The sequence below is a fragment of the Aspergillus lentulus genome (genome assembly GCF_001445615.1).
Source record: "Aspergillus lentulus DNA, contig: Alt05, strain: IFM 54703, whole genome shotgun sequence".
NCBI classification, from domain to species: Eukaryota; Fungi; Ascomycota; class Eurotiomycetes; order Eurotiales; family Aspergillaceae; genus Aspergillus; species Aspergillus lentulus.
In genome coordinates, this window is record NW_028322121.1 from 396,412 (window position 1) to 414,010 (window position 17,599).

Here is a 17,599-nt window from a genome sequence, read left to right on the forward strand (position 1 = left end):
GGGAGAGGTGTAACGGACGGGAGGTGTCGTTCGGGAGGGGTTGTCGACGTCGAGGTTGACTTTGCTCGCTATCCACAGCTGTTTTGGGCCCTACGGAAATTTCGCTGGCGGGTGTGTTAAGCGAGCCAACAAGCCCTACGAGCGGTAACCCTATGCCCTAGCGGGTAGTCCCAATATGGCAAGCCGATCAGGCCCGCATCATGTGACGGGTGGACACCACCCCTTCTGGTGTTTATGATCTTTTTTCTCCAATAGTTTGCGGGCGTGGCGCTGATTTGTCCATGTTTTCCTGTTTGAGCACTGCGGTTAATAAATCTCCAAGCTGGGCTCCATTCTTCGTCTTATCGGTGAGAGTCTCGATACTTATCATCTGCTCCCCCATGTTTTTGTTTTTCTTGGAGTTCACATTGTCGCCTTCTTCCTCTCCTTTTTAAAAAAGAATCTTTCTTTCTGAAATCGATTGTAACACCGTCGGTATCAACTGGATTCCCAAATACCTATTTTACGACGGAAATGTTGCGGTGGTACGTCTACATCCAAACGGCATCGCCGTTCAATTCATGGAGCTAAAATCTATTCTAGGTATCAGACCAAGTTGGCTAAGCAGCCCATCCTCACTGCCAGCGTAACAAGTGCCGTAAGATTCCTCCCTGCGACTCTCGAAATGAGCCCGGTTGACCAAGAAAAAGGTGCTTTTTGGCTGCGGAGATATTCTGGCGCAGCAAGCTGTTGATCGCAAGGGATTCGATAAGCATGACATGGCAAGAACTGGACGAATGGCGCTGTATGGAGGAGGTGAGTTCCTGGGCATGGAACACGGACGCCCGTCGTCCTCGAGTCTTAGTCGCGAGAGTCTCTTGCTGACAAGAGTATCTAGCGATATTCGGACCGGCCGCGACCACATGGTTCGCCTTCCTTCAACGAAACGTCGTCCTGAAGAGCCACAAAGCTACGATAGTTGCGCGCGTTATTGCAGATCAAGGCCTCTTTACTCCTACTCACCTAACCTGTTTCCTGACATCAATGGCAATCATGGAAGGCACGGACCCCATCGAGAAATGGCGTACTAGCTTTCTTCCCAGTTACAAGGCGAACCTCACTATCTGGCCTCTAGTTCAGGGCGTCAACTTCTCGATTGTGCCTCTAGAGTACCGGGTCTTGGTAGTCAACGTGGTCAGCTTAGGTGAGTTGTGTCCAGCTCAATCGTTTCGCTTTCACTCCGCTAATAGGTCTGGATCAGGCTGGAACTGTATATTGAGTTTGATCAACAGCGGCGAGAAATAATGTTCTTACCGTTTGGAGCTTTGCGCGTTTGGATACCCCTTTCTGTACAACTTAGCATTTATGTTTTGGTCGGTTCTCTTTTCTTGCTGGTTCGATAGAGTGTCCATTTCGCTCATCGTCTGGGCGCTTGTGTTTTGGATTTTCCATGTTACAAGCGCGGCAGTATCTTTTTATGATTCTTACGATGCTTGGACCATGAGGCTGGTTGTTATGGGGTTTTATTAAAGGATGTATATCCGGCTTCTCGCAAGGTCATAGGGGACTCTGCGAACTTTGTTCATATTTTACCTTAGATTCAGTTCGCTTTCACCTTAGATTGGAATGAGTATATTTATATGAGATCAATATCTAGCTTCACTAGGATATCACTTGAACATCAAAATTGGATTGATAATAAGATGGATGTTCTTACAAGCAACTCTTTGTTAGGGTTCAGTCTGGGCGGCAGCCTATTAAAGGCCTAGAAAGGGGGCGAGTCCCAAAAGGGTAAAGTAGCACTTTCAAGCTGCGGCATCTCCAAACGCTTCAAAACTTCATCATTATTATTTTCGCAGACTGCAACACCGCCCAACACACGACTACCGCTGTGATTCTGCCTGGAGCAGACAACAAACGACTGCGTGATCCCCGCGCATAAGCCTATTCTCCTCCGCCTCTACCATCTCGGATTTTCGCCTCTGGATCGCTCCTTCCCCGCGACCCTGTCAAAAATTGACTCTCACACCAAGACTTTTATTCGCCCCTCCGACAACTCACGTATCTCTCTCTCTCTCTTCCCCGCGCTCAAAGTTCGATCGACTAGGACTCTTACGAATTTTCTTTCTTCTCAGATTCATAAACCACAATCATAATGGCCGAAGTCGCAGAGAACGGTCCTGTACCGGTGAACGACGAGAACACCGCTCCTGGCGCCGCTACCGAAGAAAAGGAGCAGATCGAGAAGACTGAGCAGACAAATGGCGATGCTGTTACAGTGTTCCATGACCCCGAAAATTTCAACGTGAAGCATCCGCTCATGCATGAATGGACTCTCTGGTTCACGAAGCCCCCCAGTGGCAAGGTACGTGCGATAGCCAGCGATGTAGAGATAGACCCGCTAACAGCGTTTGATTTGCAGGGCGACAACTGGAACGACCTGTTGAAGGAGGTCGTGACCTTCAACTCGGTTGAGGAATTCTGGGGTATCTACGTACGTCATTTCGTTATCGATACCTGACTGGTGAGCTATACTGACTAGGTGTTACTGGATAGAACAACATCACACCGACTTCTGAATTGGGTCTCAAGGCAGATTACCATCTCTTCAAGAAGGGCATCAGACCCGAGTGGGAAGACCCCCAGAACAAGCACGGTGGCAAGTGGTCATACTCGTTCAAAGACAAGCGCTCCGTACCGATCGATGATCTTTGGCTTCACGCTCAACTGGCAGCTATCGGCGAGACCCTTGAGAACGATGGCGACAACGAGGTTATGGGTGTGGTCGTGAACGTGCGCAAAGGATTTTACCGTGTTGGTCTGTGGACGCGGACGGTGGGCAAGAGCATTCCCGGCGACAAGAACGGCCGGACACCCGCTCAAGGAAAGGAGATTCTCGAAAACATCGGTCGGCGTTTCAAGGAGGTGCTACGCCTGAAGGAAGCCGATGTCGTTGAGTTCTCGGGGCACACGGACAGCGCACACAGCGGTAGCACTAGAGCCAAGGCCAAGTACACCGTTTAAACGGCCATTTGCATGGATACTCATATCGACTTACGATTGACAAGAGGAACGTCTCTTCGGCGTTAATGAGATGATTCTGTAATTACGGACGATGACGAATGAAGTGATAGCTTGAGGGACAGAATATCCGGGGAGACGGCACCCCACATCTGGATTTTCAGCATTTTCCTTCGATGGCTTTCTTGTGGCAACTGGCGATGTGTATCGTATCTTATCCTCAAAACGCATTTCTGACGAGTTTATACCATTATCTCTCTGGGTCCACGGAAGAAGAAAAGATTAAAAAAAAGCGTCTTTATTTCGCATCTTGTCCTCAAAGTGTGGTGCTGATTTCGAACAGCTCTTATAGATAGTCGTTACCGAATATGTTAGTAATGATTCTATTATCATACTTCTGCCTTCTAAAAATTCTTGCAGTGAGCCTCCCAACACCCGTAATACTCTTAAGACGGGAGGTTCTAGGAGTAGCAATAGACAGCAGGAAGCCTGATGTTCTAAGTATGAATTCTGACTGGCTTCCAGAAACTGCTTCTTCACGAAAGAGCTCGTCTGCCAGCCCTCTTTATCTTCTTCCTCCTCCATCTCAGTACGTTTCCCTCCATCGCCGTCAACCTAACCTTACCCCACAACTGGTCGCCCTGGCCTGTTGTACAGTTGTTATCATTCCTCTCCCCCCATCGCTGTTGCCCTTGATCTGATCATGAGACCAAATAACATGTCCCAATGCGCTTCTTTTTTGCCCTTTTCCGCGGTCCTTCAACCCAGATATATACACTCCCGGAGTGCCTTAGGTGATCCACAGTGGCCGTTTTCTTTTTTCTCTCTTCTCAGGGTAGATCCTCAATCCAAGGCCGCTTAGATGTCTACTTCTTCACTATCGGGGGGCTTGTTAGCTTGGTTGGTGTGGGGGTGCGTGTTGTTCAAGATTCACATTAGTTTGCTGATCATTAGATTGTTTGGGACAGTTCCTGGGTAGCAAGTGTAATTAACTTCTACATTGTCTCTGAGTTTCTTGATAAGATTGACGTATACGGATGGCCATATGTGTACTTTTCTCGGTTCGGATACAATGTGACCGTGCTTGTGTGCTAGAGACGATATATATCTCCACGGCGGAGACCGCATATAAGACACCATCAGGATTCGAAACTCATAATTTCCTACCTGTTTGATTGCGCTTATGCCACGTATAGAGGGGATTCATTGGTGCGCAGGGAGATATAAGGTGATTTATGTAGGTAATTGTGAGTGTCATATGTTGGAGGAATGTTAGTACTCCTTGGCTACCTTGTTCTAACCGCCTTACGACTGGTCCTGTACCGAATTTTCTGTCCTCTCTCTGACCCGTGTTGTTACATACAGGATCAGATGTGATCATGATAATCAGTCTCCCAATATGCAAGGAAGCCAAGCTCACCCAAGAGAGTTGATGGAACGTATACTCTGCCGAGTGTGCGGGATCGATTGGGCATTACGATGATTGAGAGGTTGACGTGCACATATGGATCTTGCCAAGGAATCTAAGATCAGAGCATGTCCTGCTCAGGTTCTTTCCCATTCAACTACAAGTGGGCAAAGTTGCACTTCAACTGATGTGATTTCCACTACCCCGATGTCGGACAGTGGCCGGTATATAATAATGACTCACGGGGGTTTACTCCAACTACTCCAAACACTGGCGATATCGACGAGTACCCTGCAGAAGCACCCACAACCCTATGAACTGTAGGTGAGATTGGTGTTGAAGCAGGCATATCGCTGATGACAATTGAGTAACACGTGAGCCAAAGCTGGTTGCAGGGCAGCATGTTCTGTACTATAGAGCACCCAGAACCTTGAACTCTAGATGTTGGCGTACCCACAGGCGACGTGAATACGAACTGCTGGTAATGACTCAGTGATTCACCGATCAACATTCGATGGTCTTGACCTCGGTGGAGGTCCGGAGGGTGGATCCGTGAAACTGAATATTTAGCATAGTAGACAACTGTGCTTCGTATCCGTGCTCCGTAGAGAGTCAGTAGATGCGATTGAGTCGCATACCATGCCTTCAGTGTACCGTATCTGAGCTCATGGGTAAATTGTGGTGTTATGCTGCCAGGTCTGCAGTCAAATGGTTGACCGTCTTGTGGAAGTCAACAGGCCAGTCAACGCCGAATATCGTCAACGACTCTGCTCCGAGACTTTCAAACTCTATAGTGCGAAGGGCTATAGCTGACGTGCAGATCACTTTGCGATTTGCATCAGAGTGGACGTCGCAAAATGCCACAGGGTGTGTCCGTTGCTCAAGGTCGAGTAAACAACACCCCATCATACTTACACTCCGGTCCAATCAACACCATGTTATCGCCTAGAGATCGGCATGTGCAGTTGTATTCTGCCGTTGAATTAGACTCATAGCCAAGAAGTCAAGAAAGCCCAGAGTCTTGGGATTCTTGGGGGTTTGACAACCCCAAGCACGCCATCGACCATCGTGCCGGTGTCGGTGTGTACATGCTACCAGGTCCTCATTACGCAGTTGACTCTACGCTGGCAAGGTATGGTCCCCCAGAGAGCCAATTGGTCTAATCTCAGCACACGAGACCATCAGCTGGTTGCTGCCTCAAACATAAAGTTGGCTTGCGCCGCCTCCCTTTACGCTGATAGGCAGCTATCACGCCCTTCGGGGGAAGATGGCCGCCGCCAGGCTTGGCTCGCTGGAGTCACCAAAGCGGAAACACACCGGGCAGCATATTCGGGTGAGATATCACGAGGAGCTCTTGCATTGGGTGGAAGTGATAGCTACTATGTAGCTAAAGTTGGATGAGACTCGGAGCGATGACGGAACGGGTCCTCTGACCTGAGGGCGAAGTCGGAGCGAGAGCGGGCTGGCAGATAAGGCTTGAATACTTAACCCGCCAGGTCGCTGCCTCTGGCCAGGACATTGGGGCTCGTTCTGGGCTCTTAATGATTTTAGTGACAAATTGTTTATTTTCTGTTTGTTTCCTCGCAAAAGATGGGAAAACATTCTGAGACCATTTGCTCAATTGACTATCTCCCTGCTTGGTGGTTGACCAGAGCAAGTTGGACTTTGAACAAAGACGTTCAACCAACCACCACCCACTGACATTATGATAATAATAATTAGGAGTCTAGGTACTGGCAACGCTTAGCAAAGATCAGACCCCCTTTTCATTGTCTTTCTTGACTACGCGGGCTGAACCGATCGGAAGCCCGATGGAACTCCAGCTCCACCTCTTGACGCCTCAAACCAAAACCCCTGGATACTAAGTCGCCGAACGAGATAGACAGAAAGCGACAGGATTGCATGGCCTCATCCCATCAGGAACCGGTTTGTCTGTCCAAGGTCGAAATACTGAGTGCATAAATCGCCAAAGTGGCGACTATGACCATTGGCTGTTAAAGGCCATTGAATGGGGCATGATACGAGATGACAGATCTCTCTCCGCAACCTGGGGTAACATTGCGAGCGGAAGACCAACGGATTATGGAGTTGATTATGGAGCATTGAAGCATGGACTACCTACTTTCACAAGCTACAGGATCCTCCCCCAGCTGGAAAGCAGCAATGAGAAGTCCAGACTCTGAGACCTGACCAGTTACAACCGGTGCATAACGAATCCCAACAGATAGCCCCGAGTATCTCGAGCCGAGTCGGCCGCCTCACTCGGTTATCAATGGATGCTGACAGGGAGATATGTGTCTTGGGAAATGATTAGCATGCGGGGGTGCCCCGACGTTACACACGCGCACACGATCAAGTGGTGTCACGATGATCCATCATCCATCGTACAGGGGCGGGGGAATGCGAGATTCGACGGGAGACACTGGACGTGGAAACCGTCAACCCCGGACCTCGACGAGTCCAAAGTGAGCATGAGACCTTGAGAAGCTTCGATTGGACGATTGCAATCCCTCATTGGATGCTACGAATGGGAGTTGCCGTGCTTATCATCCAGGGTGGAAGGAAACCCTGCTGCTAGCCCTGGTCAGCGACATTTATGTTACCTAATTACCGGATGCGGAATCTCCCCCGGTGGCAATATCAGTCCAATCATCCGCTATTTCGCAATTTCGCAATTTCGACGCACGCACTTTTAGTCGGATAAGCCACGGCACAGAAACAACCGAGGCCAGTTTCTGCGGAACAGTAATATCCGGGCTACTGAACTCCAAGCTGGTGATGTACCTTAATTCAAAGGGTCTACTAGAAGGGAAGAGGAGAGCAGGGAAAAAAAATGCAGAACCATGAATTGAATTTACAATGAAGAAAAAACTTTTTCCCTTTTTATTTTGGCTCTTGAGTGAAAACTCTTTGATTGCGGATATTTCTTGACTGATAACGGATGTACGGTTGCGAGCAACTTGCACAGTGGGCAATAGCCACGAGGGCGAACAAAGATTTCGTGTGGTTCCACCGGTAAGCTCCGACCGGATTAGCAAGCTGATTGGCTGAATCAAGTTGTGCCACCAGGCTTCGAGAAAAGATCAAGAGCGACGCCTACTCTCCCGCAGCCAATCAAACGGCGAATTGGCCTTTGCTCGGCTGATGCTTGACACTGCTTGTCATATCTTCGCTGGATTATGAGGTTACATTGGCCGGCCCGCCAAGACCATTTCGGCGTTTCCTTTCTCAGATTTCGCCTGCCACACTGTTCCAGTTTCCGGTGTCCAGCGTCCACAGGTTCTCAGACACACAGGCGACGGGGAGACTTTGAATTCTCCGCCGATCGCGCAATTGAAGGTTCGCGGCTCGCCTGATTGAATGAATCAGAGATAAGACCGGTCCCGCATTGGCCCTCATTTCCCTCCCTCCAGCGCGAGTATAAGGTCGGTCTCCTCCCCTCCTCTGCTTCCTCTTTCGCTTGATACTCGTGAGGACACAACAAGCCTTTCAACTTCCTTCCCTCCCACACGGCTCGGGCAGTCCTTGCTTGGTTCCTCTTTGCAAAATGTCTACCAGAGATCACGCGGTTGAGGCTACTCAGTAAGTCTTGCTGGCACACTCCTACACATTTTCACCATACCTTTCCCGCCGTCACGTGTGTCAATCTTCTGACTCCGCTTGTCTTCAATAGACCTCACCTGCAGGACAATGTCGTCTCCGAGGTTGCTCTGAACGAGAAGGACCCGTATGCCGTGGAAAAGGCTCCCTTAGAAACCCCCGATGGTGAGGAGCCTACTGCGGAGGAGGCCAAGAACCTCCGTCATATCGCCGAAAACTTGCCCGTCTCCGCCTGGCTTGTGGCTATTGTCGAGTTGTGCGAGCGTTTCACATACTACGGCATGTCGGGTTTGTTCCAGAACTATGTGAACAACCCTCTGGACGGTAGCAAGGGACGCGGTGCTCTCGGTCTGGGTCACCAGGGTGCCACCGGTCTGACTACTTTCTTCCAGTTCTGGTGCTACGGTGAGACATGTCATACCCGAACTTCAAACAATGACGAATATACTGACATAATCGGGTCTAGTTACTCCTATTCTTGGTGCCATCATTGCTGATCAATACCTCGGAAAATACAAGACCATTGTGCTCTTCTGTGGCGTGTATCTGGTCGGTCTCCTGATCCTGGTCTGCACATCGATCCCTACTGCTCTCGAGCACGGTGCTGGTCTTGGTGGTTTCGTTGTCGCCATTCTGGTCATCGGTTTGGGAACAGGTGGTATCAAGAGTAACGTTGCGCCCCTGATTGCCGATCAGTACAAGCGCAAGAAGATGGCTGTCTCGACTACCAAGAAGGGTGAGCGGGTCATCATTGATCCTGCTCTGACCATCCAGCGTATCTACATGATCTTCTACGGTTGCATCAACCTTGGCTCTCTGTCTCTGCTGGCTACTCCTTACATGGAGCGGGACATTGGCTTCTGGTCCGGCTACCTGCTCTGTCTGTGCATGTTCGCCTGCGGTACTCTGGTGCTCATTGTTGGACGCAAGTACTACGTTGTTCGCCCCCCTCAGGGCTCTATCATTACCGACGCCTTTAAGGCTATCGGAATTATGATCGCCAACCGCAACATGGATGCTCCCAAGCCCACCTGGCAGGCTGCCAATGGTGGCAACAGGCCCAACCTGCCCTGGGACGACCACTTCATTGATGAGCTCAAGCGTGCTCTGGTCGCTTGCCGTGTCTTCTGCTTCTTCCCCATCTACTGGGTTGTCTATGGCCAGTTCTCCGGCAACTTCGTCACCCAGGCCGCACAGATGCAGGGCCACGGTATTCCCAACGATCTGATGCAGAACTTTGATCCCATCTCGATCATTATCTTCATCCCCATCCTGGAGACCCTGGTCTACCCTCTGCTGCGCCGTTTGCATATCCGCTTCCGTCCCATCACTCGTATCTCTCTGGGTTTCATCGTCGCCTCTCTTGCCATGATGTACGCCGCTATTGTGCAGCACCTCATCTACTCTGCCGGTCCTTGTTACGATCAGCCTCTCTGTGATGCCTCTAAAATCGACGGCACCGCCCAAGGCAACCGGGTCCACATTGCCATCCAGACTCCTGCCTACATGTTCATCGGTATCTCGGAGATTTTCGCTTCCGTGTCCGGTCTGGAGTACGCCTACACCAAGGCTCCTCCCTCGATGAAGTCGTTCGTGCAGTCCATGTATCTGCTCACCAACGCCTTCGGTTCCGCCCTGGCCGAGGCCTTGACCCCCGCCGCCTTCGATCCCGCCATCCTGTGGATGTTCGTCGGTCTGGCCTGCGCTTCGTTCTTGGTCGGTATCATCTTCTGGTTCGTGTTCCACCACCTCAACGCCCAGGAGGACGACATGAACAAGCTCGACGCCGACGACCCGGATACTCCTCCTCCCCGCGTGCACGAGGAGAAGAACTAGACCGGTTTAGGTCTATGTCTTTAATTCCGCCTTTTTATTTCTCTACTGTATAGTAATGTTTCTCTTAATGTTCGGATAACCGCAGGACGAGGTCTATTTTGTGACTCGCGCGGGCACGCGTAACAGCACCTGCTGAGCAGATCTGAGCGACGAGATAGATGTAAATAAATGAGACACGTTCTGATGACTTCTTCCTCATATTTTGTGATAAGTAGCTCTCCGCATTCTTGCATCCTATTGTACTACAGTTACTGCTCTCCAATCCCACATGGCAAGCAAGCACGCGACCACGACAGTCACACCGGGGAGTGGGCCCACAAGAGACCGTTATTACAATCAGTCAGCGAAATAAATATGACAGAAAACAATAACAAATCAGACTCTGGGTCCACTGATAAGTACCTTACTTCGCACTCGTACCTCCCTTAACCCCTAAAGAAAGTGAAATGAAACCAGAGCATGGCAAGGTGGACCCCCTGTCTCTCTTAAGTCTACCTTAGTACTCTGATTACTCCGTACCTAGGAATTATTAATGATTATTCAGCCCAATTGAAGCTAGACCATCCCCCACTGTCTCTGAAATTAGTGCTTTTGTGGATTGGCTACGGAATGGCTATGGAATAAAGGCGACTTACGCCTTGACTGATTAAGCTTAGCTTGGCGCAGGGACTGGGTCGGTGGAACTCGGTGGATAGGGGGTTTCGGAGGTCAAGGCCTGTTCTGGTTAGGGGGTTTTTGGTCGGGGGGCCCGTGGGCCGATGGCTGCACTGCAGTGCACTCTGCAGGGAAAAATGGTGGCTGGCCTGCCGCTTGCTGTTGATTTGATGGGTTTTGATGGAATTGAAATAGTCATGAGGAAGTAGTTTGTAGGTGCAATAAGGTTGCATATTTTGCCGGGGGATAATTGCTTTGAAGTTTGAGTAGGTTGTAAACTGCTACTTTATTGGAAGGACAGATGCCTTTATGCTGAGGGTGAGTGACCTGTGAATTCCCTTCTATGGTTAGTTTTGCCCTTTCTGATATTGTGTCCTGCTACGCCCTTAATAGAAGACATCCATCACCTAACAAGGCTTCTGTATCACATTGCATGGACTTCCCATGACTTTTCATATTTTACTTTATTTGTATCCAGGATACAAGCACAGCCTTGATACTATGTGGATATAGTATTCCTGCATTATTAGGCAGCTGTATCATACTTAACTTCTATCCTTTCATAGGTGAACACTGAGTGGCCGAAATTAAGTAACTCCGCATACTATTACCAGAAGATGTGCAATTATATTCACCTTCCATATAGGTATACCCTAAAAACTCCACCACATTAGAAAGGAAACCATTACTGCCGTCCCTAATAATGCGCCTTAACTGCGTGAAGAGCCCAGGCTATAGAAGGTTTCCAAGCAGGGCTCAAGGTTCTTACAATAACATTAAGCACGCGCTCACCCCATGATGAGATCCACCAGCGTTTTCTTAGTTGACGTAGAACAACGCAATAATGAGCCAGGATGATCAGTGCAAAAGGGTTGTGCCCCCTGAGAAGATCGATGAATGCCGCCGGGACTTCGCAAACCCAAATGAAGCTCCATGAAACCATTTCTACCGCACTGTCTAGCTTGCTTAGTAGCTGCTCCAGGCAATCAATAGCGTCAGTGAAAACTTGATGATTCTCAAGTCTTGGTGGGCACACTGCGTTCAGCATTTCATGGAGAGCCGTAATTGCCAACTGAGACGACTTAGATAGACTTGTTTGTACTTCTTCGACCATGAAGAGGCCGCCAAGCTCGCTCTTTTGGACGCCATCTATGAGGGGAGTTGAAAAGTTGATCATTTTTCGTATGAGCATGAACACTCCGATAAGCTCATCTAGAGGGCTGGCCCTAGTTCGACACCGCGTGGCCACGGCGAGAGGAAAAGCAAAGGCAGAACCAATTAAAAGACTCGATAGAGCGAAGCTTTCCACGTTCTCTGATGGTCCCAATCGGTCACCAATTTCCGTGAACATCCTGGTTGCTTCGCTCTGATGGTGCTCTGCATCTTCGATCAAGACTTGTTGTTCTTTCCCGGGGCAATCACTGGAAAGAGCCAGATGAAGCGCTGAGACGGCAAAAATGCCGTGTAGTAGATACGGACAAGACAAGGCCCGTTGAGGTATAACCATTTGCCACACCTCAGTATCTGTCTGATTTCGGGAGATGGAGTGGCAGGTTGAGGTCGTCCAATTCAATAGCAGTCTGAGATGTTGCATATTGAATTGGGTCGTGGCAATCAATGTCCCTTGACTAGCATGCTGAGTCACTGCTTGGTTTACATATTGGCTTGGCCCAGCTTCTTCGTACGAAGTTATCGCCTCCAGCCTTGCTGTTGCCAAGTCAAGGCAGTCGTCAGTCTTGGCCCAGAGCCACGGACCGGAAGTAGCATAACGACAGGTTGTCCGTCGATTTTCGCAATTAGAACATTGCGGTCGCCTCTCATCGCACTGGTTGAGCCAGATGTGATAATCTTTGACATGAGAGTGGACGATGATACCTTGACACTTCGACGTTTGCATTCGAAACAGCCGTGGTAAGACTTTCGTTTCCTTATTTGTCCAGTTATCGAAGACATAGTTCTATTAAGCAATAACCTCAAAGGTTCTACAGGAGCTGAACCGATCTGAGCCACTTAACATTCGTGGTGTGAGTATGAGGTGGTCCAAAACTGTCATCTTAGCTTCCGCACCACCTGATGACTAACAAATGTCGACCTTGTCGTCGACAGTTCTGTCGTATCTCTCGTTTTATATTCCCGTCAACCGGTATAGGATTTCCAGCTCTCGAATTTTGATTTGGCCAATCAGATCGCTAGGATGCTATCACGGCCTAACCCGCGAATCATCGCCGATCTGTAATATTTCACCGCTTCATTTCCGATTTCGCATCTTTGCTATATTTGCTAGTATAGAGTATAAGAGTAGAAGAATCAGCCCTTCGGTTCTATGTACTCTGAATACCTACATTTGTCTCCAAAATAGGTTAGTGTAGATTGGGTTATTTTTCTAGGGCTGAATGGATTATTTAAATTAAAGAACAGGTAAAAGTAAAACTATTTGAGACCATGTTTCTCAGAACAGGATGAAATGTCAAGCAGAAGTACGGGTTTCACAACAGCCACCTTTGGGACATGGCTTGCCCAATGAAAGGGTTACTGTGTAATTGCTCTGGGCATTGCGCAAGATGTAGAAGTTGCACAATTTCCAGAAAAGACTTTAAGTCATGCAATAATCAATGCGTGTAGATAGTGTAGTATCTCAACACAAATTAACTTCCACCATAGTAGTTTCTTGACATTCCCGGGCAAGTCCATTCCTGTTCGCACTTGTACAACAAATGTAATCTAGCGCCGATACCACATGCGTGTGACTTTTCTGTTCTTCATCTTCTTCTGTATTAAGAAGATTCCATACAGCAACGCTTCAGCTGTCGGGGGGCCTATAACAACGTTAAGTAAGCAATCTATCATGAAAAAAGACACATCCTAAGAGAACTCACAACCAGGAACATATATATCCACTGGAATAATCCTATCACAGCCCCGAACCACAGAGTAGCTATAGTGATAGTATCCGCCCCCATTCGCACAGCTACCCATGCTAATCACATATCGCGGTTCAGGCATCTGGTCATATACTTGACGAAGTGCAGATGCCATTTTGTTAGTAAGTGTGCCAGCGACAATCATGAGATCTGATTGTCTAGGGGAGGCCCGAAACAGAAGACCAAGGCGATCTCCATCGTACCGTGGACCAGCTATATGCATCATCTCCACGGCGCAGCAGGCAAGTCCGAAGGTCATAGGGTAGATAGAGCCCTGTCGGGCCCAGTTCGCGAGTTGGTCAAGCGTTGTTCTGGTAGAATTCAGATCTCAGTCAATTAGGCCAGTGACAATTCATGAAAAGGGGCTCGAACAATGCATATTGCACCGAACTATTTGGCATCTCTTGACTCGCCAAGGAGATTTGCCGTCTATGGTTCGCGTTAACTGTAAGGGAGGAGTGCAGTCGTCTGCTGTTTATGCTCTCGAGCGTCCTAGTCGACGAATGTAGCGTGAAGACTCTCCGTATGGTCACACTCTGTCCTTGAAAAGGAATGTTAACCCAGGAGCTGAGGTAAGTTTATAGCCTTTTGTAGCAGATAAAATAGCAACTTACTCCTGAACAAACTTGGAGACAGTGACATTGTCGGTAGCAGGTTTTGATGTACAAAGACAATCTTGGGCTCCTGGGCAAAAAGCGAAATAAAACCAAGTGATTTTCATTCAAGCTCATAATGGCAGCGGGAACGTCTAACATTTGAATCCTAGCACCTAAAGAGCTTCTAGCATCATTTGAAGAGCAGTACATACATTAACGTTCATTGATCACAAAATAGGGTATATCTTACGAACTTTACGAGATATACCGCTAACACTTTGATAGCTCCACTTTGACGGGTAGAGCCTAACCTAAACAAAGAAAAATGACCAATATAATGGCTTTTTCAACGTTACAACAAGCGCTTTGTACTGTTTTTGAGGATCTCAGTGCTCACCCGAGGTAGCTACTTATTCATGTTCCCCTTCATTACCTCTTAACAGAGCCCAAGAATACTAATAGAGTTGTTTTGGATGGTCCTTGGTGGGCCGCCTCCGCACCACTCGGTAAAGTTACCAAGGTTGAGATGACTTAGGACGTTAATATTTATTGGACACTTTAAACCCGTTACTGTTGGGCTGGAGACTGTGTTGTTTCTAAAATCGCCGCTACTCACAGCTATTCAGGACGGATATGAGGAATATTTCCGCATGAGTATCAATGATACCATCTTTGACATACCTGCCTTTTGTGATCCGTTCTGAACTTCTCCCGCCAAGGGCCCTTGGGGTGGCATCCTCCCAAAAGGCGTTGGACGTACTCCTTCGTGAACGTTCTCTGGGTGGTTTTTTTCAAGATGCAAGATCGCAATATCTGGCTTGATGATTTGCACCTTGAGAACGGCACCGCTTATTTTGGATCGTGGTGCGGTCCGATATTCTGTTGCCGCGGCCCCTCTTTGAGGACGGCCATAAAGAGGAACGCCAGGATGACTCGGAGATCAACGTGAAGGAACTCCTTGGATGAGGGCAGACTTTCGGGATTATGACTACGTAGGAAGCGTAGGAAGATGCACTCCAATTGCTCCAACGGTAGTAAAAGCGCTTTCCCAGCACGGCGATGGTCGCTGCCCAATCGGAACGGCCACAATAGTGGCGTATGCCGACAACGAGGACAGCAGGTTATCGGACACCATGATGAGTGATCGTGACTGAGAAAGAGTCATTGTCAGTCTCTCCATGAGCCAGATACCCCGCAGGCTTTATCATACCTGCTGCGTGATTGAAAGGAGGCTATGATGGCTTGGCTAACAGTAAGCAGCCCTGGATACTGTGGCTGAATCTACTTGCTTCTTGAAAGGGGAGTTCCTCGAGTCACCGGCACTGCTGACCACGAAGGTGAAGCCATGTCCTTTTGCTCGACGAATGGTTTCAGTTAAGCGCCTAAATAGAGCAAGCAAGGCTGAGAAATGCGGTCAGGCACAGTCATGTTCAGTGGCCATTGGTTCTGATACACTACTTTATCGAATATGTGCAGCTCCTGGTTTGGAAGGCCATGAGCATCGTGGCGACATGAGGAAGCTCCTAGCGCGCCGAGTTTTGAAAGTCAACGCGTCGGTGAACAACAAAAGAGTGTTGTTTCATAACGCTGTTGAAATGGATAATCGGGACCTTGTCAACCTACTACTCGAACACAATGCCGACGCCAATGTAAAAGAGGTGAAAGGACAGACGCCACTCGAACTTCTTGCTCAAGTAAGTCAGAGGAGTACACGTGCAAGATAACGCGGATAACGGCCAATATTGTAGTGATTGAGGCCGTACATCGTGGAAGTTTGTTACCAGAGAGAGAAGACGATACATCAAGCGCCGTCTGGGGCAGGAAGAGATGTTCCAGCTTCTTGTTAAGCACGGTGCAGACATGACATTTGCTAACAATCAAGGACGCACTCTTCTTATGATGGCCTGGGAGCAGGGAAATTCTGTAATGGCTGCCGATATACTTACGGCTTTAGCTCGTGGAAATGTCCGACGAAGAAGCCGAGTGCACTACAGTTTCCCCGTTCGCTCGCAGTCAGGGGCTTCAGACAACGGGAATGAAGCGTCTCGCAGACGTAATCAACGGGACCAAGTGCTCAGGAAAGACCGCCATCCACGTTGCTGCTGCAAATTGTGACGTCTGTACACTCAAACGCTGCCTAATCCGCAACAGGTCTTTCGTCCGACGCCCAGCTTGTGCAGGGAATTGGCCGAAGCAGGTGAGATCCATGAGAATGAGTCAAGGAGCCAGAATCTTGAGTCTCCTACAGAGCGGCATATGATAGACCAAGAAACTGAATACGGGGAAGGTCAGCTTGACGTTCCGTCCTTTCTCCGATAGCATCGCGTTTACATGGAGGAGCCTAAGGAGATTAAGTTGACGATTGGAGGTCCACGTCGCCGGGAAAGTATCAACGTCTCCGTATCGGAGCGGGAATTGGGGGATGAAGGCAAAACCCTTCTTCGTCTCGAAGGGGAGGTGGATCATAAGGGAAGGACTCCCCTACAATATGCCGCGGAGTACGGACATTTAGAGGCAGTGAAGCTGCTTTCGTAGTACGATTGTATCAATGTGCAAGCGAGGAACAATTCTGGCAGAAGAATCATGGATTTGGCATTGGATAACGACTTCCATAACGTCTTCAACGCGCTTCAGGATTGAAGAAATTAAAATGGTTGTGTTTCAAAAAGACAACAATATAGTCCATTGTTTCCATGTCTGATAATTTAGGAATGGACCATGAATATGATCAGCCCAGTCAAGGCTGGGATACAAGCCACAGCATTGAGGCTGTGTGCTAAGCCATTTTGGCAACTGGCGATCGTTCCTAATTATAAGCTGACCCAGGCAGAATCATAAGTCGATGGCCATTCATTCGCGAGTATTCAAGACAAATCACGTGGTTTCTGGAGACTGAGCCCACATGCTGCCAATCGGTGGGCCTAATACTTGCCACGACAAACGACATGCAGCTTGCATATGATCTGGCGGAATGATAGGAGAGAAGAACCCGGATAGTCCAAACATCATTGAACTGGCAATACGGACTTTTTTTGATGTTTTGTACCCCCATATTTGCATTGTTTTGATGCTGTGGAGTAACGGCGTGCAACGGTGCAAGGGACTGATGTGGGATGCTGGGGATAGATCGGGCTATTCTCACCAAATGAATTGCACCAGAATATCGGTCCATCTCATAGCTTATTTTCCTTGATCTCGAACGATTGAACACGCAAGGGCTATTGGTCGGCAGATACGACCTACCTTAGGCATCTGTCCAAGTAATAATTAAGCGGAACCACCAGCGTCGCCAGGTTTCTGGAAACAATTGCTGGGGCTCTGATGGTGCTGTTGACCAAATGTATGCATAACGATGACGTGCAGACTCAACGCCTCCATAGTCGATACTTTTCGGTGGAATTGAAGCGCAACCCGTACCATTATCAAGGATCCCAACGAACCGGCTCTCCCGCACCGTGGGCATGCCGGAAATGGTAGGTAATACTCGGATACGCGGGAAATGTCAGCAGCATATTGCACAGCCTGAGAGGAGGTAAACGAGAGGGTCAAAGCCTAAGCAGGCAACCATAATTCCCTAAGATGAG

General features: G+C 48.8%; 3 protein-coding genes across 3 annotated transcripts; all 3 read left to right on the top strand.

Annotated features, from left to right (window-relative positions):
* Window positions 1-513: 513 nt before the first annotated feature.
* Window positions 514-1,284, top strand: ALT_2836 (Mpv17/PMP22 family protein; the record flags this gene model as incomplete). Its single annotated transcript, XM_033559163.2, has 5 exons — window positions 514-524; window positions 583-637; window positions 690-795; window positions 878-1,183; window positions 1,241-1,284. 5 exons carry the CDS (start codon window positions 514-516, stop codon window positions 1,282-1,284), a joined length of 522 nt encoding a protein of 173 aa, XP_033415054.1.
* Window positions 1,285-2,134: 850 nt separating this feature from the next.
* Window positions 2,135-3,003, top strand: ALT_2837 (eukaryotic translation initiation factor 4E; the record flags this gene model as incomplete). Its single annotated transcript, XM_033559162.2, has 3 exons — window positions 2,135-2,344; window positions 2,402-2,473; window positions 2,536-3,003. The coding sequence occupies 3 exons, from the start codon at window positions 2,135-2,137 to the stop codon at window positions 3,001-3,003; spliced, it is 750 nt and encodes a 249-aa protein (XP_033415053.1).
* A 4,952-nt stretch (window positions 3,004-7,955) lies between these two features.
* On the top strand, window positions 7,956-9,844 carry ALT_2838 (peptide MFS transporter; the record flags this gene model as incomplete). Its single annotated transcript, XM_033559161.2, has 3 exons — window positions 7,956-7,990; window positions 8,082-8,413; window positions 8,475-9,844. The coding sequence occupies 3 exons, from the start codon at window positions 7,956-7,958 to the stop codon at window positions 9,842-9,844; spliced, it is 1,737 nt and encodes a 578-aa protein (XP_033415052.1).
* Between the last annotated feature and the right edge of the window lie 7,755 nt (window positions 9,845-17,599).